At 38.8% G+C, this 24738-nt stretch overlaps 1 protein-coding gene across 4 annotated transcripts in view; it reads right to left on the reverse strand.

Annotated features, from left to right (window-relative positions):
* Positions 1-24738, reverse strand: part of HHLA2 (HERV-H LTR-associating 2) — a 90341-nt gene that overhangs the window by 15823 nt on the left and 49780 nt on the right. For 2 of the 4 annotated variants that reach the window (XM_037732021.1, XM_037732020.1), the window contains 6 exons: positions 18717-18827; positions 16149-16238; positions 14270-14623; positions 12666-12932; positions 10017-10334; positions 5758-5886 (listed from right to left, as the gene is read on the reverse strand). In XM_037732021.1, the coding sequence (XP_037587949.1) occupies positions 5758-5886; positions 10017-10334; positions 12666-12932; positions 14270-14623; positions 16149-16212 (1132 nt within the window). In that variant the 5' untranslated portion in view covers positions 16213-16238; positions 18717-18827. The remainder of the gene's footprint in view (positions 1-5757; positions 5887-10016; positions 10335-12665; positions 12933-14269; positions 14624-16148; positions 16239-18716; positions 18828-24738) is intronic. The other 2 variants (XM_017510423.2, XM_037732022.1) reach the window with 1 other exon arrangement.

The raw sequence follows: 24738 nt of genomic DNA on the forward strand, positions 1-24738 counted from the left end.
CAGAAGAAAGGATATCAGAGATTGAAGATCAACTCAGTGAAATAAAAAGAGAAGGCAAGACAAAAGAAAAAAGAGTGAAAAATAATGAACAAAGCCTCCAAGAAATATGGGATTATGTGGAAAGACCTAACCTACGCCTGACTGGTGTACCTGAATATGATGGGGAGAATGAATCCAAGCTGGAAAACACACTCCAGGATATTATCCAGGAGAACTTCCCAAGCCTAGCAAGGCAGTCCAAATTTCAAATTCAAGAAATACAGAGAACTCCACAAAGATATTCCTCAAGAAGAGCAACCCTAAGGCACATAATTGTCAGATTCACCAGGGTCGAAATGAAGGAAAAAATGCTAAGGGCAGCCACAGAAAAAGGTCAGGTCACCCACAGAGGGTGGCCAATCAGACTCACAGCAGATCTCTTGGCAGAAACCCTACAAGCCAGAAGAGAGTGGGGACCAATATTCAACATCCTTAAAGAAAAGAACTTTCAACCCAGAATCTCATATCCAGCCAAACTAAGCTTCGTAAGTGAAGGAGAAATAAAATCTTTTAAGAACAATTATTGAGAGATTTTGTCACCACCAGACCTGCCCTACAAGAGCTCCTAAAAGAAACACTAAGCATGGAGAGGAACGAGTACCAGTCACTGCAAAAGCAAACCAGTGGGCAAAGACCAAAAATGCAATGAAGAAACTGAGTCAACTAATGGGAAAGAAAACTAGTCTGTAACAAAATGGCAGGATCAAATTCACACATAACAATAGGAACATTGAATGTAAACAGCATAAACGCCCCAATCAAAAGACACAGACTGGCAACCTGGATAAAAAGTCAAAACCCATCAGTGTGCTGTATTCAGGAAACCCATCTCACATACAAAGACACAAATAGACTCAACATAAAGGGATGGAAGAAGATTTACTAAGCGAATGGAGAACAAAAAAAAGCAGGGGTTGCAATCCTAGTCTCTGATAAAACGGACTTCAAACAAAGATCAAAAGAGACAAAGAAGGACATTACATAATGGTAAAAGGATCAATCCAACAAGAAGAGCTAGCTATCCTAAATACATACACACCCAACACAGGAGCACCCAGATAAATAAAGCAAGTTCTTAATGACCTAAAATGAGATTTAGACTCCCACACAATGACAGTGGGAGATTTCAACACTCCACTGTCAATATTAGATCAATGAGACAGAAAATTAACAAGGATATCCAGGACTTCAATGCAGACCTGGACCAAGTGGATCTAATAGACATACACAGAACGCTCCACCCCAAAGCCACAGAATATACATTTTTCTCAGCACCACATTGCACTTACTCTAAAATTGACCACATCATTGGAAGCAAATCACTCAACAAATGCAAAAGAATGGAAATCATAACAGCCTATCAGACCACAGCACAATAAGACTAGAACTCAGGATTAAGAAACACACTCAAACCCACACAACGACTTGGAAACTGAACAACTTGCTTCTGAGTGTCAACTGGATAAACAACGAAATGAAGGCAGAAATAAAGATGCTCTTCGAAACCAATCAGAATGAAGACACAACTTACCAGAATCTCTGGGACACCTTTAAAGCAGTGTCGAGAGGGAAATTTATAGCAATAAATGCCCACAAGAGAAACAAGGAAAGATCTCAAACTGACACCCTATCATCAAAATTGAAAGAGCTAGAGGAGGAAGATAAAAAAAACCTCAAAAGCTAGCAGAAGACAAGAAATAACTAAAATCAGAGCAGAACTGAAGGTGATAGACACACAAAAAACCCTTCAAAAATCAATAAATCCAGGAGCTGACTTTTTGAAAAGATCAACAAAATAGACTGCTAGCCAGATTAATAAAAAAGAAAAGGGAGAAGAATCAAACAGATGCAATAAAAAACGATAAAGGGGGTATCACCACTGATCCCACAGGAATACAAACTGCCATCAGAGATTACTACAAACAGCTCTATGCACATAAACCGGTAAACCAGGAAGAAATCGATAAATTCCTCTGCACTTGTACTCTACCAAGACTAAACCAGGAAGAAGTTGAAACCCTGAATAGATCAATAGCAAGGGCTGAAGAAGAGGCAGCAATCAATAGCCTACCAACCAAAAAAATTCCAGGTCCAGACAGGTTCACAGCTGAATTCTACCAGACATACAAAGAGGAGCTGGTTCCATTTCTTCTGAAAATGCATCAAACAATACAAAAGGAGGGAATCCTCCCTAACTCATTTTATGAGACCAACATCATCCTGATACCAAAACCAGGCAGAGACTCAACTAAAAAAGAAAACTTCAGGCCAATATCCATGATGAACATCAATGCAAAAATCTTCAATAAAATACTGGCAAACAGATTGCAACAGCGCATCAAAAAACTTACCCATCACGATCAAGTAGGCTTCATCCTGGGGATGCAAGGCTGGTTCAACATAGGCAAATCCATAAATGTAATCCATCACATAAACTGAACCAAAGACAAAAACCACGATTATCTCAATAGATGCGGAGAAGGCCTTTGATGAAGGCCTTCTTCAACAGGCTTCATGCTAAAACCTCAATAAACTAGGTATTGACAGAATGTATCATAAAATGATAAAAGGTATATATGACAAACCTACAGCCAATATCATACTGAATGGGCAAAAGCTGGAAGCATTCCCTTTGAAATCTGGCGCTAGGCAAGGATGCCCTCTCTCACCACTCCTATTCAATATAGTATTAGAAGTTCTAGCCAGAGCAATCGGGCAAGAAAAAGAAATAAAGCGTATCTAATTAGGAAAGGAGGAAGTCAAACTGTCTCTATTTGCAGATGACATGATTGTATATCTAGAAGACCGCTCGTCTCAGCCCAAAATCTTCTCAAACTGAAAAGCAACTTCAGCAAAGTCTCAGGATACAAAATCAATGTGTAGAAATCACAAGCATTCCTATATACCAATAACAGCCAAACAGCCAAATCAAGAGCAAACTACCATTCACAACTGCTACAAAGAGAATAAAATACCTAGGTATACAACTAACAAAGGATGTGAAGGACCTCTTCAAAGAGAACTACAAACCACTGCTCAATGAAATAAGAGAGGACACAAACAGATGGAAAAACATTCCAGGCTCATGGTTAGGAAGAGTTATTATCATGAAAATGGCCATGCTGCCCAAAGTAATCTATAAATTCAATTCTGTCCCCATCAAGCTACCAAGGACTTTCTTCACAGAACTGGAAAAAATCACTTTAAACTTCCTATGTGATCACAAGAGAGCCCGCATAGCCAAGACAATCCTAAGCAAAAAGACAAAGCTGGAGGCATCACACTGCTGGACTTCAAACTAAACTACAACTAGGCTACAGTAATCAAAACAGCATGGTACTGTTACCAAAACAGAGACATAGACCAATGGAATGGAACAGAGGCCCCAGAAGAAACACCACGCATCTACAACCATCTGATCTTTGACAAACCCAGCAAAAACAAGCAATGGGAAAAGGACTCCATGTTTAATAAATGGTGTTAGGAAAACTGGCTAGCAATGTGCAGAAAGCAGAAACTGGACCCCTACCTGTCACCTTACACTAAAATTAACTCCAGATGGATTAAAGATTTAAACATAAAACCTAACACCATAAAAACCCTAGAAGAAAACCTAGGCAAAACCATCCAGGACATAGGCATAGGCAAGGATTTCACGACTAAAACACCAAAAGCAATGGCAATAAAAGCCAAGATAGACAAATGAGATCTAACTAAAATTCAGAGGTTCTGTACAGCAAAAGAAACCATCATTAGAGCAAATCAGCAACCAACAGAATGGGAAAAAATTTTTGCAACCTACCCATCTGACAAAGGGCTAATAACCAGAATCTACAAAGAACTAAAACAGATATACAAGAAAAAAACAAACAACCCCATTCAAAAGTGGGCAAAGGATATGAACAGATACTTTTCAAAAGAAGACATATATCAGGCCAACAAACATATGAAAAAATGCTCATCATCACTGGTCATTAGGGAAATGCAAATCAAAACCACATTGAGATATCATCTCACACCAGTTAGAATGGCGATCATTGAAAAATCTGGAGACAACAGATGCTGGAGAGGATGCAGAGAAATAGGAACACTCTTACACAGTTGGTGGGAGTGTAAATTAGTTCAACCATTGTGGAAGACAGTGTGGTGATTTCTCAAGGATCTAGAAATGGAAATTCCATTTGACCCAGCAATCCCATTACTGGGCATATACCCAAAGAACTATAAATCATTCTACTATAAAGACACATGCACACATATGTTCATTGCAGCCCTCTGTACAATAGCAAAGACTTGGAACCAACCCAAATGCCCATCAATGATAGACTGGACAATGAAAAATGTGGTACATATACACCATGGAATACTATGCAGTCATAAAAAACCATGAGTCCGTGTCCTTTGTAGGGAGTTGGATGAACCTGGAAAACACCATTCTCAGCAAACTGACACAAGAACAGAAAGCCAAACACTGCATGTTCTCACTCATAGGAGGATGTTGAACAATGAGAACACGTGGCCTCAGGGAGAGGAGCATCACACACTGGAGGCAGTTGGAGAGTGTAGGGGAGAGACAGCGGAGAGTGGGGAGGGAGGGGAGGGTGGGGAGGGATAACATGGGGAGAAATGCCAGGTATAGTATGCACCTATAGTTAAATAATTTTTTTAAAAAATTAAATAAATAAAACTTTATTTTCAAAAATGCTTTCTGCTATAACCCAAATTTCCTAACTTCAGCAGGGGCAATAAGCAAATATCAACCAGAAGAACATGTAAAAGGGACATAGGATCTATCTCAAGTTCCCAGGACACCCAGAGCCTTCTCAGGGGGATAATGGAATAAGGAAGAGCTTCTGGGGGCCTGGACCTGCCTCTGCCACTAGCTGGCTTAGTGATCTTAGACAATCCACCTAAATCTATTATATATACTTCCTTAGCACTTGAGCTAACTTCCTGGATTCCTGTTTCCTGATTTGTAAACTGTGGAGATCTACTAGATCTAAGTTTTGCCCAGATGGCCTCTGTTCAAAATTTTGTAAGTAAAAGCAAAGTACTTTAGGAAAGTACTCCCTAAACATACTTCACATGACCATGGCACCTTAAGATACTTTAAATTACTATAAACAGTAAGGTTTCTTGCATAAAATTTAGAAATTTAATTCAGCAACAATTAAAATGAAATGACCCATAAGAACCAATTTCCAATTACAGCACCAACCTTGACTAAGCTCAGAGCAAAGGAGAACAAGCAGAGCCCAGGGACTTAAGGAGGTATCTGGGTTCCTTCTGAGGTGTGAGGGTAAGGAAGAACTCATGGTCCTATCACTCCAAAGGCAGCTGCTTAAAGCTTTGTCTTTTTTCTTTCCAGATAGCTTTCAATGCAGAATGATTAAGTCACCCTGGTTATCATTTTAATGCTAGATTAAATTTAAAAAATTACACATGATCTTTAATTAACTTAATTAATTACCCAATTATTTACTGACAATAGTAGGAAATCTAAAACCAGTGGCAATGTGCTGCAATAAGTATGCTTGTATACAGTTTGATGTACCTCTGCTCAGGTAACGCAAGATAAATTCCTAGAAGTAGAATGGTTAGGTGGAAATGTAGGAGCATTTTAAAAGATTTTGGATGGGGCATGTATTTCCATGTTATCTTTAGGACACATGATGTGGAACACCTGGGGCAGAGCTCAAATTCTTCCTGAGATATTACCTCTGCAATGTTTTACCCGATAAATCCAAATAGCTGCCGAAATCAGAAGAGCTACAGGAACTGCCAGAATCAGACAGTACACCAAAATCTGTAAACCTTTGTCACAGGAAGCTGTTTCTTGGCTTGATTCTAAATAAAACAGAGAAACAAAGTCTGTGAACTGGAAGAAAAATTACCAAATAAGAAATGTGTGGGTGGGTGAGGGTGGAGTATGTTTACTATTTTTAAAACTAGTTGTTTCTGCATTACAGGTAGGAGGCTGAATTCATATGAAAACATTTTGCACAATAAAAAGGTCCTTTAGGATAAAGCCAAGAGCCAAGACTGGATAGGAGAGTTTGTCTTGAGCATAAATATCTCCCAGTCTCAGTGTATCTATTGTGGGAAACCTCCAGATATCATAATATTATTGGAGATTGGTGGGGCTTGGGGAAGCTGGGAGAAAAGTCTGAAAACTGGAGAGGCAGTACGTCTATTATGGATTTTCAGTTTCTATTGCTTTGTACTGTAACACATTTTTATAAAGGAGTAATTATGTCCATAAACTAGCCTCAGTGAGGATGAAGTAAGTGTGCAGTCCACCACTAGCTTAGAGAACACAGGGTCCTAAGGGAACAGTGATAAGTTCAAAGGCGATTAAAGGAGCTGAGTAGAAGCCATGGGCTTGAGTTAGAGGTGACAGGTGACCACAGAGATAATAGGCACAGTAGTCCCCACTTATCCATGGGGGATACATTCCAAGACCCCCAAATGGACGCCTGAAACCTTAGAACTAAACCCTATGCATACTATGCACTAATTTCTTTTTCCATCTTCACAGTTTTATAGATAAAAGATTCGTTTTTACTGTAGATCTTAGCAACCCCAACATATGGTTTCCCCCATCCCCCCACTCCACCGAGAGCTTTCACTTAAAGGAAGCACTTCGTGGCTTCTCTTTGGTGTATCCGAATCGCCAGCATCACTATTCTTGTGCTTTGAGGCCAAGTAAAATAAGGGTTACTTGAACACAAGCACTGCTATTTCGTGACAGGGGATCTGATTCCCTGGAGGGCTAAGTGACTAACAGGCGGGTAGCATCCACAGTGTGATATGCTGGACAAAGGGAGGATTCACATCCAAGGCAGGATGGAGCCAGATGACATGCGATTTCATCATGCTACTCAGGATGGCACACAATCTAAAACTTCTTATTTCTGGGATTTTCCTTTTAGAAATTTCGGACTGTGGTTGACTTTGGGTAACAAACTACAGCAAAGGAGGACCGGCTGGTAGTGTTTGGAGCTCCTCAGAAAAAACTGGAGGAGGCTAAACCTTCTCTAGTATCTGAGTCAGGACTAGAATTGTTGAAATTCGTATTATTCAACAATTAATGGAAGTGGGGACTCCAGAGACCCTGGGTTACCAAAGTCAGAACCCTGCTAACCTTGTGATCTATGTTCTACTAAAATATGGGCAGCAGGCATTTGAGCACAAAGGCCAATTCAGGGGGAAGATGTTTGTGGCTATCCTTTCAAATGAATAGCTCTGTTTATATACCAAATGTCATTTTCTATGAACACATTATAGCGTTTTACAACTAATAAAATATTAATCTCTCCACATATTTGTATCATTCAGAAATTCTATACAGGAGTCCCCTTTACCAACACAGTTTCACTTTTTGAGGTTTCAGTTACCCATGGTCAACTGTAGTCCAAACATAACCAAATGGAAAATTCCAGGAATAAACAACTCGTAAGTTTTAAGTTGTGTGCCATTCTGTGTAACATGATGAAATGTGTTGTGCCACTCCATCCCACCTGGGACGTGACTGCACCTTTTGTCCAGCATATCCATGTTGTACACACTACTGCCATGACTCATTTAGTAGCCATCTCAGTTATCAGATTGACTGTCACGGCATAACAATACTTGTGTTCAAGTAACCCTTATTTTCTTTAAGAATGACCCCAAAGCACAAGAGAAGTGATGATGGCAATTTAGAGATACCAAAAAGAACCCATAAAGAGCTTCCTTTAACTGAAACAATTAAAACTCTTAAGAAAAAGCACATATTGGGGTTGCTAGATCTATGGTGAAAATGAATCTTCTATCTGCAAAATTGTGAAGAAAGAAAAAAGAAAAGACATTAGTTTTGCTTTCACATCTCAAACTACAACAGTTATGGCCACAGTGTGTTTTATGTGCTGACTTAAGATGGAAATGGCATTAAATTTGAAGGTGGAAGACATGAACAGAAATGTGTTCTGGTTGACAACATGTTGCACTGGAAAGCCTTGGGCTTACATGAAGACTTCAGCAAGAGATCCCTTGAAACAGGCCATTTACTGCAAGTAGAGGATGGCTACACAGATTTAGAAATAAGCTTGGACTGAAAAATATAAAAATTACTGGGGAGGCTGTGTCTGCTGATGATGAAGCTACAGCCACATTTCCGTCCAAAGCAAGCATTTAATTGCAATGAAAACAAGCTGTGCTAGAAGATGCCCAGTAGAACCTGCATTCATAGAAGTGTGAATGAGGCACCGAGGCATAAACATGGAAGAACAGATTAATCCTGGTACCATGTGGAAATGCATATATAGGGTTTGGTACTGTCCATAGTTTCAGGCATCCACTGGGGCTCTTGGAACATATCCCCCGTGGAAAGCGGGGACTGCTGTACCTATATAAATGAGAGATTAAGTAGACATGTTAGATTAACTTTCTAAAGTGTTTTTTCTTCCTACGAAAGGAAATCCTACAAGGTATAGCTACTTCTCACTGCACTCATGACCCTCAGGTTCCCCCATCTGTAAAGATACTTGCCTAAGGTCACATACTGATTCAGCATCAAAACTTAGCAAGAATTATTTAATTCCATTCAGCTTAGTGCAGTCTTAATAGAGCAGGTCTAGATTCAAGGAATTATAATTACCCCTACCTTGTTGTAGCACCTCCTGGGAAAGGCAGCAAATGGAAAAGTCACAATTCAGAATAGGAAACCAAGTTCCTTGAAAGGATGATATTTACGGTACCAAGATTGTTTTGCCCTGTTCCCTGCCCTGCTGAGGTGGCGGGAAAGGGTGAGCACATCCTCCCCCAGCCCCACCTGGCCAACATTTACTTGAGAATGAGAGGTTCTAAAAATACTCTTGTTAGAGATGGAATGGTCCTGATGTTTCACTTTTTGTGAACTGAAAATTAGATCTTTGGGTGGGAAGATGGGCCATATGTGGTCTTTAGGACATTTCTTCTTGACTTTTTTTTTTTTTACACTCCAAAATGAATCCAACATGAGGCAACATTTTTAAAAATAGATTGCAGGCTTAACTGTATTTTACATAAAACTGACACTTTTATTTTTGGAGAAAAATAGGAGCTTCAAATGCAGCCCCAGTTTTTCATTCTCTACTCTCAAAGTGGCAGCTCTACAAAGGGAGTGTTATTACTCAATGTCCAGAAGCTTCTATGTATTTGAAGATCACATAGCCTAAAGGACACCTCTGTGCTCTTATCGCCAAATCTCACTACATAGAATCACCAAAACTTCAAATGTTATTTCTCCTAATTGAATTGATAGAAATATTTCTAAAACGTGAGTTCTACTGGTTCAAATATCTTTATTGAAGGACAGAAAAAGTTGCCATGCTCTGCCATGATGTGAAGTTGATAGTTTAAGGGTGGGATAATCCAGCTCACCTAGAAGGTCAGCTTCGTGAGTACATATTCCATGACTCAATGGTAAGTTGACTAGAAATATTTTTGGCAGTGAACTATCAACAGAGGTAAAAATGAACTGAACAAGGACTATATATATTTGGTGCTTCAAATATTGTGTGGTGACTGTTTCCCAGTCCACAGACACTGCCATGTTTTCTCAGCATTTTTCAGGACCCCAATTATAATCTCCTAATGTGTCTCTAGCCTTGACTTCCCAAATCCCAGGCCTAAGGTACATATTAGGCACAGCAGTGAGCAGAAATGGAAGATGCTCAGCCAATAGAGTCATCAAAATGTATGTTTCCTCTTCGTTTCTGAAGCCCCAAAATCCTGAAAAGGAAATCTTTGGGAATTTTTTTTTCAAAACAGGACTTTTGTGTAGTTGAAAGAGAGAGGGTAATCAACATCCCGACCAGAAATATCCCTGTAGATTATAGTTTGAGAGGGTATCAATGTAAAGTATTCTTGAAAAGTCAACCTAATTTTCTGTTTGATATTCACAAATCTCCAATGGTACAGCCAAAACCCATTATCCAAACCTACTTATAACTTACCTACATGTACTGTGTGGATGGTGAGTAAAGTATATTCATCTGAAGAAATATCGCATAAATATTCCCCACTGTCTGAAAGATGAAGATGCATCAAATTCATAGAGAAGTCACCCTGGTTTATCAGCTCTTTGTTCCATGAGAATCGGGGTTCATTGATAGTTGTATTCTGTGAGGAGCTCAGATAGCAAGCAAGGACAGAGAAAGTCCCATTTTCCCCTCTGGACCAAGTAACTTTGAAGTCTTGGTTTGGTGAAAAATAATCATTTACAAGCTGACATGAGAGTGAAACGTTTTCACTTTGTGTTTTATGAAGGCCATCTAACAACAGAATAGAAAAGAAAACATCAATGAAGGTAAACATTTCAAAAGAATTTTCTAAGTTACATTTAGAAAGCAGGGAACAAAGGTGCTAATACTGATGTCTTTGGAAATAACATTTTGGAAAGTAATTAGACATTTGTGCCGTGGTTCCTTAAAAAGCAAATGTTACTATCCCTATTTTAATGTTTCCCACTAAGGTTAGTTTAGACCTTCAAGAAGGGCTAAGCCACGGCCAGCTAGAGGGGTGATGCACTTGTTTTAACGCAGAAACTGACAGTAAGTACTCAGAAATAAGCTTGGACTGAAAAATATAAAAATTACTAGAGATGCTGTGTCTGCTGATGATGAAGCTACAGCCACATTTCCATCCAAAGCAAGTCTTTAACTGCAATGAAAATGAGCTCTGCTGGAAGAAGATGCCCAATACAACCTGCATTCATAGAAGTATGAATGAGGCCCTGAGGCATGCTGCTACCAACCACTGGCCTATTAAACTCAATGTTCTCCTTCTGTTGGCTCCTCAAATGCTGATGTTCCCCAGAACACCTCCTTTTGTTACCCTACCTGCTCTAGTGGTCTCTAACTTTTATGGTCTCACTACTTCTTAATCTCTTTGTCTAGACAAAATCTCTTTTTCTGCATGTAATAATATTTACAGCTGTGTGCAGGCAACCCCCACTGGACTGAGCTCTTTTAAAAGAAGGACTCTGCTGGATTTTCTCAGCTTGCCCCTGCAGACCCAGCTCCATCTTGTCCTTCCTGTTGTGTAGTGCTGTAGGCTGACCTCTACGGAGTATCCTGGATTATTCTCCCAGGCTCTAGACTCGCCTGCCTTCCAGTCTACCTGCAGAAGATTGATGCCAAAGCAAGCCTTCTGAAAAGGAAATTCAGGGCCTCTCTGATGCTTCAGATCCCTCTTTGGATCCATCCTACCTCCAAGACTCAACAAGCTCCTTACCAAGGTGTAAAAGTTCTTTCATCTGTTTTTTTTTTCTCCCTCTCCAGGTTCATCTCTTGATCTGTTGATTCCACAAACTCCAGGCAATTTTACTTTTCTATGCTTTTTACCTGGAATGTTCTTGTTCTGGAATGTCCTGCTACTCTTCTAAAATTCTGCCCTTATGCAACTTTCTTAAGCCCATATTCTATAACAACCCCATTCATGTCCGACCACAGAGAATAGAATTAATCACTCCCTTTGTAAGCTATGTTCCTAGTTTAAATTTTATATTTGTACTAGATACTGTGGATCCCCAAATCAGTAGAGACCATATTCTTAAGTTCACAGTCTGAGCAACAAAGCTTGGCACATAATGGCTTTTCAATGGGACCAAACAGTACTGAGCCTAAAGAACTGTTCATGCTTCAAGACACTCAATTCTAAATGAACATGAGAAATTAGGATTTTCCAAGGAAAATATTTATAATAGTAACACTTGCAACTCTTTCCCATATTCCCATTGCTGCCTGACTGATGGAAAATGAACATTGGGTACTCATGCCTTTAACACTGACTCAGTAAATGTGGTGAATCACCAACAATTTCAGTATGCTTTTGGTGAGCATTCTGGGAATATGAGATGCTAGGAAAAGGAAGGCTGAAAAAAATAGGTAACCTCCATTTTCCCTCTATAAGGGAGATTGACAGAAAATGTTTTGCTTTGCTACAAATAAAATGTAAAACAAATTTTCTTGGAATTTATATGGAGATAGTAAATTAAGTTTTATTAAACAGTAGGTTTTGGATATAGAGATTGATCAGAGTTTGGATCTGTTCAAATAAATGAGAAGACAGAGTGCTAAAAACTGACCATGTTGTGATAGAGGTGTTAGATAGAGGTTGATGGGCTAATACTATGTAAAGAAACTAAAAAGAAGCAATAATAGTAATTAATATTATGTTTAATTGAAAGATTGGAGGTTGTAATCTGCTGGGAGACAAGTATTCTTTCTCCTTTGAGCTTTTAAAGAGCAATGCTGGTAGAAAATCCTGTTTGAAGGATGGGCCATTGAGAAGAGCACTAATATTCAAGCATAGATTTGCATCTTTACATTTCATAAATGTTTTCATTCAATTCACAAATACCTAGAAAGGTAAGAATTACTTCTATTTTATCAATGAAGTACTAATGTTCAAAAGTAAGAACAATGGCTTAATGTAACACAGCCAGTAAGAACCAACCCTAGGGCTCCGGTCTCGGTCTTCTAACTGCCGCAGATGGATTTCCTTTCTTTTCTTTCATCTTCCTTTGTTTCCTTGTAAATCAGTCCCCATTTCCCCCCAACCTCGACATAGCCCTTGTACACAGAAAGTCCCGTGGAGCCTACCTTTCATTGTCCAGCGCCCTGTCCATGTTTGGTTCAGCAGTGAATTTTTGATTGCACATTCATAAGATGAATGTGATCCTGTAACATTCAGTATGCTGTTAATAGAAAAAGAGCCCAAAGACCCTGTTTCTTCCATATTGTTTTCAGGGATAGGTGTGTTGTCCATTTTCCACGTGATAACTGGATGAGGATAAACACTTAACATGCTGCATATTAAGAAGCTGTTTGTGTTCTTCTTTTCATACTTCATCACGGGTGTGAGAAAAACTGCATAGGAGAAAGAAGGGCACGTGAAGAACTGCCATCGTTAGCTTCTTTATGGCCATCTGTGCAGAATACTTTCTAATACCCATGAAATGAAAAGCTAAGTTTTATGAGCAAAACTTGGCAGTTACTGAAAGGAAAAACAACCCAAAACTCTGTAGAACCTAAAGATACGGTGTAGTTATCTAGAAAAAAATAAAAAAGAGCAGGCATGGGTATGTGGCAACTAGCAATCTCAATTCTCTAGAAACATAGCTGGAAAAGAAATCTAATGGCCTCATTGAGCAACCAAAATGAGGGTGTCTAAGTCTGTAAAGTAGAGTTCACGCGGCATTCTATACTCCGCAAATACTCACTCAGAGCGCCTATTTGACTCTGTTTACACAAAATTTTGTGATTTATGAATCAAGGTCTGAAGCAGCTGAAAGGGACAGAAGAAAAAGAAACAAGTGCTGGGAAAAACAACCCATTAGAAAATACTGCATATGTGTGTGTATATATCTATATCTATGTGTAAAATTGTACTATATATTATACTACCTACTAACTACATTATGTATACATTGATAATCAGCAGGCTGATCATTAACAGAGCACATCATTCAGGAACTCTTGGTAATCTAGTAATTAGAAACCATGAAACTCTGTGAGTTTCTTCAATTTTAATCAAATACCTGTTTGGTTCAATATAACTATGGGAATTAGAAACAATTAATATATTAATACAGTTAATATATTATATAGTTATATTAACTATATAATATAACCACCATGAAGCTGTGTTTGAGTGATATTAACCATGTGTAACTATACATATTAGCTATATTAATGGCTTAGAGTTATATAGGTATTGTATTATATATAGTTAAGACAGAGAAGGAAAGCATATAATGTAAAAATTAACCTCATTTATAATACAGAAAAATGCAATTTAAATCAGCAATTCAATATTTTTTCAGTCTTCATATCGGCAGATAGTTGGTACTGATACAACTAAGGGGAAAGTGGACACTCTTAGGCTGCTAGTGTCGGTAATGTATTTAAATCTTCTGGTACTTTGCTTTCAGGTTATTTCCCAGTATTAGGTAGAACTACAAGGATGTTCATCACAAGCGTGTAATGTAAAACACTGGAAATGCCTGAATATCCACCAACAGGGGAACAGGTGTATCATTTATAATATTAGTATACTACAAGATACTGTGCATTGGAAACAAGTAGATTTCTGTGTATTGACTTGGAAGGAAGCTCATGGCATATTAAGTTAGGAAAAAGACGTTTACTAATAACGTGAAATAATGTCATCACTATGTTTCATGAAACTTTACATGTACACTTACCTCCCACCTTTAGCACCACTTTGTTTGTAATGCTTTGAATTTTTGTTCCTACATAGCAGGTATAAATTCCTTCATCCAGAAGGCTTAATCTTCTGAATAATAGAGATGCATTCCCATTTTGAATCTCATTATAGAAAAGGGATGTCCTGTTTGCATATCTGGGATCTTGGTTTCCCAAATGGTCACTGCCTTTGAAGTAACTGTGAACACTGTACCTATCTTGATACTTCCAGTGTATTATCACTTCAGATCCACTCTCAAATGACGAAGGGAGGATTACATCTTCATCAAGTCTTCCAATGATGGTTTGTTCATTCATATAAATATTACCAAAGAAAGCCAAAATGAAAGTGTCTACAGTCAAGAACAGAGAAGGTATGAAGAGAATTAGTGATGTGTGCATGTTCACGATTATACCAGAACTACCTAGAAGAACCTTCCTAGGTTAGCAGCCTGATTATTAATGGACCACATCATCAAAAACACTTGTTGTCTGGTTATTAGAAACAAACCACAAAGCTCTGTGTTTGACTTTTAATTTTAATTGAATATCTGTTTTATTCAATGTAAATGGGGGGAGAATTGGTAATAGGCCAAGGCATAGAAACACTGGTTTGCTGCCCACTTGATCAATAGTCTCATCTCTCTTCCAGTCCTGGCTTGGAAATCATGTATGTTAAAAGACTCCTTTTGATTTCATTCCCAGAACACATTCACATTTAACTCCTAATATAGCAATAATAAACTGGTTTAGCTAGCTAGCTATAGCCATCAGGCCCTGAAAGAATGGAATAAACTCAGCTTGGTTGGGTAAGAAAATTTTTGGAGCCTGTAGAAAACAATGCTGGGTTCAGGAATCTGATAGGAATATCTGTACACTAGATCTAAACAGGGGAGGACATGAGCAGAAGTCCAAAAGGGAAATGGAGTCACTTATTTGCTTTGACTTTAAGACTGCTCTCAGGATGTCCTGAATTGGTCAAAATGTAGGTAAGGAATATCTGGAGATAAATGTGGAAGCCCAATCCCCAGTTCTCTTGATTTACTTATTTTGTTTTCACTGTCAACTTCACAAGTTGATTTCAAAAAGCAAATGAAATCAACAAAATAAGGGATTTTTTACAAAGAAAATATACCCAGATACTTCCCATCATTGAAGGCAGTAATCTAACTTCTTTGATTTACAAAATATTTTAAGTAAATCTTGTGCTTTCTCTATGGATTCTAAGATATTAGGACTGGAAAGGGCCTTATTTTTTAGGCAATGGAGTCATTCCTTTGGATCATGCCCAGGCCACCCAAGATGGAAGAGCTGGGTGCTCAAATGCCTCTGTCACAGTCTTTATCCTCTGCCTTCCCCTCTGGGATTCTTTCTACCCTACCACGTCCCTTAGTTTCTCTGCAGAGAGCTAGAGGGATGTGGCATTATGATGAGAGAAAGACACGGAAAGATGAGAAAGGAAAAGAGTGACCGTGGAGCTCCCTAATCGCTCTGCTAAACCCCTCTAATGTTTCACTGGATAATTAAGAATGCCTGTCACAGGACCTAGCAAAGCTGATAATGCCTTCTGTCAAGTGGTAAGTACCAAGCTTACACTTAAAAAAAAAAATCAATAAATCAAACTTGCCTTTCTACAGAACTTATTTCTGGTAGCAGATAATAGATTACAAAGAGTCTTAATCAGAGTGGACAGAAAAAATATATATAATTTTTAGTCTTCATGCAGACTTCCCGCCTGTTCCTTGCTTCTGATTAACTGATCATTTAGGATAGTTCACGATGCTATGGCTATGGAGGAAATAGCCACCTTGCATTGTGTGCTCATGTTTCTTATCTGATGATGAAAATAGCTAACACTTGTATTACAGAGGAAATTACCTTGAAATCCACTCAGAGATGATGTGAGAATGAGGAAGACAGACAGCACTCTCTGTGCCTTCATGTCTTGTGCAGGACATATTAGTCATACTGTCAAAGAGAAGTAAAGTGCACATGTTATGGATTTAAAATGCAAAAGGGAATTGGAAAAGAGTAGTATATTCACATGAATAAATTCTTTTGTAGCCATTAAATATGATATTGTAAAGGATGGTTCAATGGCATGGAAGAAATTTCTTAATAGGTTATAGGAAAAAAATTAGATTACGATACAATTTCTAAATAGCATGGTTCATTTTTTAAAAGCATACACATTTCTGCTGATAGGATACTGACAAGCGATATGACTAAATATATGAGGATGTTAAATCTGAAGAGTAGGTTTCATATCTGAAGCAGTGCCTGCTACATAAGAGGTGCTGAAACATGGCTCCTGAATGAATAAAGATTTGGTATATATGCAACAGTGGTTCTCTGGAAAATAGTTTGTTTAAAGCTTTCTACATGGACATATTGCTTTTATGACAGAAAATACTAAAACCACTTTCAATTCAATATTAAGTGCCAGTGGTGTTAACTATGATGTTATTTATTATCATACATAAAGAACAACTAAAACCTGAAAACATATTTTTACATATCCAATACTAGTGCAAGCCATTAAATTCATGGTTAACAGAGTATTAAAAAAAAAACAAAACTCAAAAAAGCAAGAAAATATAGATGGCAAAATGTGTACCCACAATACTGTTTCAAGTAAGTAAAATATAACTGATTTTCCCAGATGATAGGATTAATGATAACATTTACAGCGTAACAAATAGGTTGTTTAAAAAATAGCATATACATGGTTTTAAAATCTCTAAAAGAAAGTTTTAAAGATATAATTTGTGGCTAGACGTGGTTGATCACACCTGTAAGCCCAGCACTTTAGCAGACCAAGGCAAGCAAAGTGCTTGAGGTCAGGAGTTCAAGGCCAGCCTGGCCAACATGGTGAAACCCCGTCTTTACTAAAAATACAAAAATTAGCCTGGTGTGGTGGTGTGTGCCTATAGTCCCAGCTACTCAGGAGGCTGAGACAGGAGAATCGCTCGAACCAGGGAGGCAGAGGTTGCAGTGAGCTGAGATTGCACCACTGCACTCCAGCCTGGGTAAGACAGTGAGACTTTGTCTCAAAAAAAAAAAATAATAATAATAATTTGGAAGCTCTACTATTACAAGAATATATTCTATATTTTTTATGGGATATGTGATTTAAGAATGACTTAAAACTATCCTAAAAAGTGAAATTAATCATGCAATTGTCGATCTGTAACAAGCCTGCACGTGTCTCCTGAATCTAAAATAACAATTCTTTTAAAAAAGTAAAATTAGATTTCTTAATCACATCTTTTCAAAATAAAGCCTGGTAGATTAATAAATTAGTTTCATTTTTACATTTTAAAGACTATAAGAAAGTTATTGAAAACACAACCTTAGGAAGAAGGCCTTTTAACATAACCGTACATTTCCTATTACAGATATATCTCTACAAAAATGAAAAAAGCAACAAAAATATAGAAGTATGTTTGCAATATGACAAAATTATTACTCTAATTATTTTTATTTCTCTTAGAGCAATAACTAAGATACTTGGGAAAGTCAAAAGTGCTCTAAAATAGTATTCGTTATCAAAATTAAGACCTTCAAATTTCTTCCTATGGAAGTATTTGAATGTATAATATATAAAAGGATATCAGTGATTGTCTCCGAATAGTAAGATTACAAGTAATTGTTAGACTCATTTTTCTTCTAGGAAAATATGTAAACATGTAATAATACTTTTTGCCTCTATCTGTCATTAAAAAAAAACTTAAAATTTGATTACACTCTCTTTCTAAGCAAACATTCACTCAAATTCACCTTGTTTGGTGTAACTTTGAAGCATTCCATGTCCATTGTCCTACTAGAGGTTCATCTTCCCACTGCCTAGGTTGACTCCAATATTTGCCACCTTCTCGTGAAACTGACATTCCCTTTTCCCATCTCCCTTCCAGCTGATGCTCTTACTTCATTAATTGTTGTGATTGATGATGGCTACTCCCTCATCCTCCTATTGCTAGCTCAACCAACCTATTAACATGTAGGTGCACTCTTTTTGCCTCTCCTTCTGCTCTTATCCAAGGCCAAACCCTTCACTGTGCTCTCCATCTCACACCTTTCTGCATTCGAGAAATTTGTCCCTGCAATCATATTCCCTTTCTACTGCATCATCAGGATTTCTCTCTCTCCTGAATCAATTCTTTAAGCACAAATGCTCCAAGCACCCATCTTAGGAACATGAGAAAAAAAAAATTCTCCCCTTACTCTTGATTACCTATTTCTCAGCTCCATTAATTTTTTGAAATAATTGTCTAAATAGCTGTATTCATTTCCCACTTTACAATCTCCTATCAACTCTCGGCTCTTTTCCGCATGACATGTCATGAGCTGCCCTTGTCAGTGTCACCAAGAACACCAAAAATGGTGACATTGTTTTTCCTCCTCTAACTGAACTTCACAGCAGCATTTAATGTAATTGACTGTTACCTTCCTTTGTTAAGAGTCTTCTCTTGGTTCCTGGAACATCAGACTCTCCTAGTTTTTCCTTCCTCAACTGCTGTTCCTTCTTAGTCCTTTATGGGTTCTCTTCTACTTGCCCTATTTATGTGGAAATATGGAATGTTCTCAGGTTTTTCACTTTCTCTCTACTCTCTCCTTAGGCGAGTTTGTCTCATGACTGAATGTAATCTTCACATCAAGGATTATCAAACTTATCTACTGGGTCAAGTTCATACATTCAACGGTTCTTCCGAACTGTTCATTTAGATGCCCAAAGTTAACATGAGCCCTTATTTCCAGCTCATTCCCTTTTCCATTCCCCTATGACCCACCCTAAACACAACAAAACAGCAAAAAGTATCCTGTTCTTCCTCCAGTCTTCATCTCAATAACTAGTACCAAATTCTTCCAGTTGTTTGGGCCAGAAACTTAGAAATCAATCTTGACTCCTCCGTTCTCTCATGCCCCATATCTAATCTATTAATCAATCTCTTTGTTGTTGTTGTTAATGAATTAGATAAACTCCATGATTTGTCCACTTCTCTCCAACTCTACTATTACCATCCTGCTCCAAAGGCCACTATCACTTACCTGGATATCTACAAATAGGCATTTGGCTAGTTACCCTTTTCCTACTGTTATCTCCTTCCAATCTACTATCAATACAGCAGTCAGGAGTCATATTTTGAAAATAGAAGTCATTCTATAATATTCTCATAATTAAATCCCTCCAGTGGCTTCCCACCACACTTAGAATAAGATCCAGATTTTTAACCCTAGCATCCCAAGCCTTGAATACTCCGGCTCCTGGTCCTGTCTGTCACCCCAACCTTTCCCACGGCAGCCCACAAAATACATTCCAGGAGACTTGTGAACACAAGTACTCTAATTCAAGGGTCAGCATGAGCATGAGCTGAAAATTGAGGCTTTGAGGACTATTTAATTCAAGTTTTGAATAAAATTACAAATTACAGTAACCCATTTATCATCTAAGATAAAATAATACAAATTAAAAAAAAAACCCAACCTCTTCCTCACAAAGGCTTGATTTAGTGCTATTGAAATAATTTCAGCATTCAGCTAAGTGAGGCAGTTAATGAGTATTTGGCCCTATTTTTATGCCTGGGTTTTATTTTTAGACATTTATTTTTTTTTTTCCTCAAAAGCAGCAGAAAGCTTCCACCTTAGATTATACTGAAGTTACCCAAGTTGCAATCAGCACCCTTACAAAAGGGCTGAAATGTGAGAAGCATCTTTTTCTAGTACATTTTGGCTGGATTCCAGATGTGAGGGAGAAAGGCAGAGAGAGGCAGCCTCTGCAATAGAATATGGCAAAAAAGAAACCCATATGCTAAGACTAATCAGACAGAAGAGAAAATTGAGACCATTTCTACAAGCATAAAATAGCAAAAACAGAACAACTACCCCATACCCATCTTGATAGCTACAGACTAAATTGACCACAGCCATCAGTACTAATTGTGACAATGATGATGGGAACATCACTTGCAGTTGGGACAGATTCTCTAGCCTGCACATTAGTAACGCTGAAAACCATTTCACAACGTATATGTATTTTACAACATCATGTTGTACACAGTAAAATATATAATGCTATCTGTCAATATTGTTTTAAAAAGACTAGTCCTGGCCTCAATCTGGCCAGAGCCACAGAACAAGTCAGTTCTGTTTTTTGAAAGAGAAGAATGTTTTGCATCACTATCATCAGCATGCCGGTTCACAAATGTTCTGTATTCCTTTGAGGAAAGGCAGCTTCTAGGGTGCTACATTCCCCTCTGCATTGTTTTACTTTCTATGCTTCGCCACAGTGCTCATGGTGCTGAGCTAGTTTGTGAAAGACTCTTAACAAAGGAAAACTCTTTGTAGCATCCTGGAGCTGCTCCTTAGCATCCACTTAGATTTTAATAGGATTGACCGTTTAGATAGAAAAGGAACAAAAGAACAATATCAGGATTACTCTCAGAATCTCTCTCCTGATGTTCTACAGTGAAACTCCACCATTGAGGGGATTTACACACGTACTGAAACTTCGATCTCTAGGGGTACTGTCTTTGCCTTCAGTTCTGTTTTGGCATGTTTTTGTTTTTGTTGTCGATTTTGGAAATCAGGCTAAGATTATGTGCTAACACATGTTGTGGGAGGTGAAGAGGTGCAATTGCAGGGCAGGAGAAGTGAAGGGAAAGCGGAAGTGAAACAAGGAAGAATGGAAAGCAGATTTGCCAGCCACAGCTTCAGAAAGGAAAATAGAGCCACTTGCTCAGTCACAAGGGACAATCTCTAGACATGCTCTAGAGAACCACAGCAGCTCAAAACAATCCACCAGAGGAAAAGACCAAATGGAATTTATCTATAAATTGCCTCCTGCTGGTTAAAACTCCCCCCACGGGCATTTAACTCCTATGTTCTTCCTGGTTGTGCGTATGGCCCCTTGGGACAACCACTACAAAAGCCAAATGCCATGCCTCACTGAATGACATTTTAACCGTATGACGCTTTGTGTTTGAGTCTGGAAACAGGATAGGTGAATCAGCAGTCTGTGTGAGTTTCCTTGGGTCAGGTCTGGACTCTGCAGCTGCTGCACTTCCCGTGGTGGTAGGCATAATGGAGGACATGTTGAACATGGTCTCCCCAGAGAAGATGGGTCAGCTGGTGACATTTGGAAATTGGGCCTGGTCTCTTTTTGTCTAACCAGTTTAGGACCCAAGAGACAAGAGAAACCCAGAAAATTTAGGGAGGCTCATAAGTTGGGTCCAGTAAAAGTAGTTATTTTAAAAATATCACACGTTTGCTATCTGATATTCTGTGAATTTGCAGTTAATCATCTACACAGATTCCCTTTTACTGCTTTTATTGATGTAGTTTTTATGCATGCATTGCTTACCTGCCGCTACCTGCTCACATAACTTCAACTTTCTTTGGAGGATTGCACTGGGATGATGGAAGCTGCAGTTCTCTGGTTACATTGCTTTGCGACTCCCTGCCCCAGTGGTGGCTTCAAGGCAAGAAACACAGTGTAGTCCAGGGTTCCCCTGGGCTCAGGCTGAGCCTTCACCTGAAGCCACATTCTTTCTTAGCTTCTTTCTCTGCATCCTCCTGCTTCTCACTCTTCCTTACAGGTTTCTTACAGTTAATGAGAACAGGCCTTCTTTACTTGCCCCATAAATCCTCATCTCAGGAGGGGTTGGTTCCCTGAAAGCAGAGCCCAAGATGAAGCACTTGTACAGGTCCATTACACATTACACAAGAGGGTCCAGGAAACTACTCATGCTTCCCGGGACCATTGTCCAGCTCAGCCTTCAATCACAAAATGTTTCATCTTGCCAAAAGGGTATATAATACAATCCTCCTTAATAGCTCTCTATATCAGAAAGAATATAACTAGACAGAGTGGGTTTTTGTTGTTTTAGCAAGAATGCTGCAAAGCTGAGAAAACTGACGAAAGAAATCGTCAGGGTTAACACGGCAGACAGTAGGCATTTTGTCAGATACATCAAGGCAGCGAGCAATTGAACAAAACTCCATTAAATAAAGTTAGTGTTGGACATGTGCACATGTAAGGCCAAGGACTTCTTGAAAATAATCACCTTTTTCTCTGTAAAACATATTGCTAGATGCCCATGGCCCACCAAGTGCTTCTAGAAAACCAGTGTGCACTTTCTGAACACTTCTACCCCTAGCAGTTCAGTGGATTATCATCAAATAATTCAACAAAATGTTATGTTAATTGATTACACAGGAGGACAAGACCAAACCTGGTATTTCTTAAGTGGCTAATTGGGTAAGATGAATGCTTTGGAAAGGCTAAATAAAAGCAAGTCACAAAAAAGATGAAAAAAAGTCAGCTATTGGATTAGATGTGGGGGAGACAATGGCAAAAGATTCAAGCAAATTGCAGGAGTCTAGGAGGAGCTGGACTTTTTGCACATGTTTGAATGCAAAGGTCTCTGGCTATTTTTAAGAGACAAAAACTGGAAATACTGAATAATGCATTATTGATTCCTCTTGTTTTATTGATACAGAAAAAAAAAATCAAAGAGTAGCACCATACTCAGGACAAGGCTTTGACTTTGCTTTTCCCAAGGACTGGAAAATGAGTGGACTTTTTTAAGTTGAGATTTTAAAAATTCAAAACGTATAATTCAAATAACTTTTTCTTAGCTAGTTTTTTTTTCTTTTTTGCGGGGTGGGGCAGAGATGGAGTCTCGCTCTGTTATCCAGGCTGGAGTGCTGTGGCCTGCTCTTGGCTCACCACAACCTCTGCCTCCCGGGTTCAAGCAAGTCTCCTGCCTCAGCCTCCTGAGTAGCTGGGATTACAGGTACATACCACCACGCCCAGCTAATTTTTGTGTTTTTAGTAGAGACTGGGTTTACCATGTTGGTCAGGCTGGTCTCGAACTCCTGATCTCATGATCCACCCGCCTCGGCCTCCCAAAGTGCTGGGATTACAGGTGTGAGCCACCGCATCTGGCCAACTAGTTTTTAACCAGACATATCTGATTATGTCAGATGTAAGGACTTCCACTGAATGAAATGAAGGCTCTGCAATGATATGGTGAACTCTCAAAACAGATAATGTGAGACCAAGCTTCTGTAACAGAGGAGGATCAGCAGTATCAGGGGTCAAAAAATCTGGACTACACTGAAGTAGGAAGCTGGAAACTTCTTTTCCAATGTCAATTTAAGTTTATCACCTAAGTCTGATATCAGAATTCCATCCTATGCTGGTTACAGCTGTTACATTTAAATACATCTATTGTGTGGTAAGTGATATAACCAGCAATCATCATTCCCCAGTATGAAATTAATCATTCCCACTCAATCCCTTTGTCATCTTTTCAAATCCAGAAGTAAAGAACGCCTACTTGTATCTACATATCAAGGTGCTTGGGTGGGTGACCTGTAACTGAGTATCAGAATCAAGGATTTGGTATGAAGAATAGGCAAACCCAATCTGTATAAGACTTACTCCTACCTGCATAGACTGCTTAGAGCCTTTAAGTGATGCTTTATAATAGACTGTTTTCTATCAAGTACTTGTGCCTATGTACACCTGAATTAGTGGCTATCAGTCCTCAGAATTTAAAGCGGTTGCTAACCTGACTAGCTGGTACACACACACACACACACACACACACACACACACACACACACAAACTCCCGGCCTAGTTCTGTGTATGCACTTCAGTAAGTCATTTCCTAAGTACAGTGGTTATCAGGTTGGCTTTGTACCAGTGAGTATTTTGTGCTCTGAGTCAATTCTTCCAAATAACTTTGGTTTGTAAAGCTTCATTGCTTCAGCAGCCTTCTCTTCTACTCACAACCATACCTAAGTTAGAGCCAGAAAAGGTTCAAGTTCTGAGAAACAAGAGAAAAAAATACCCTCCAACGTATCTGGACCTCCTAGGAAACAGGGCTAGGTCATTCTTTGTATGGTACCCCACACTGTCATCCAGAAAGTTTTAACATCCTGTGTGTGTGTGTGTGTGTGTGTGTGTGTGTGTGTGTGTGTGTACAGGGATGAGTCAGTCCCTAATCTCAGAAAGCTCCATCTGGTACCAAAAGATAGGTGAATTCTGTAAACAAATAAATCACAATACAGAGATGCAGACAGAAAGAAGGCTCCCACCAGGTGCTGTGGAAGGACACAGGAAAGATGCTTGAGCTTGGAAGGGGCAGGGTGTTGAGGAAGACCTCTCAAAGCATCAGGTTTGAGGGACAAAGAGACACTGGCCTACAAGGAAGAGTAGAAGGTTATTCTGGATAGACAATAGAACAAAGGTACAGCAGCAAGAGAGAACATAAATCCTATATGATAATATTAACACCCAGCTGGCCACATGGAAGAGAAAATGCTGGAAACATGTCCAAGGGGTAGATCATGACCCTTTTAAGCCACACTAGAAAGCTAATGATGAAGTCAGTTTGTGTTTTGGAAAGAGCATATCAATCGGATTACAGTGGTTGAGAAAAAGGAGCCAGGTCAGGCACA

Source organism: Cebus imitator, unplaced genomic scaffold (genome assembly GCF_001604975.1).
Source record: "Cebus imitator isolate Cc_AM_T3 unplaced genomic scaffold, Cebus_imitator-1.0 Scaffold439, whole genome shotgun sequence".
In the NCBI taxonomy this organism is placed as follows: Eukaryota; Metazoa; Chordata; class Mammalia; order Primates; family Cebidae; genus Cebus; species Cebus imitator.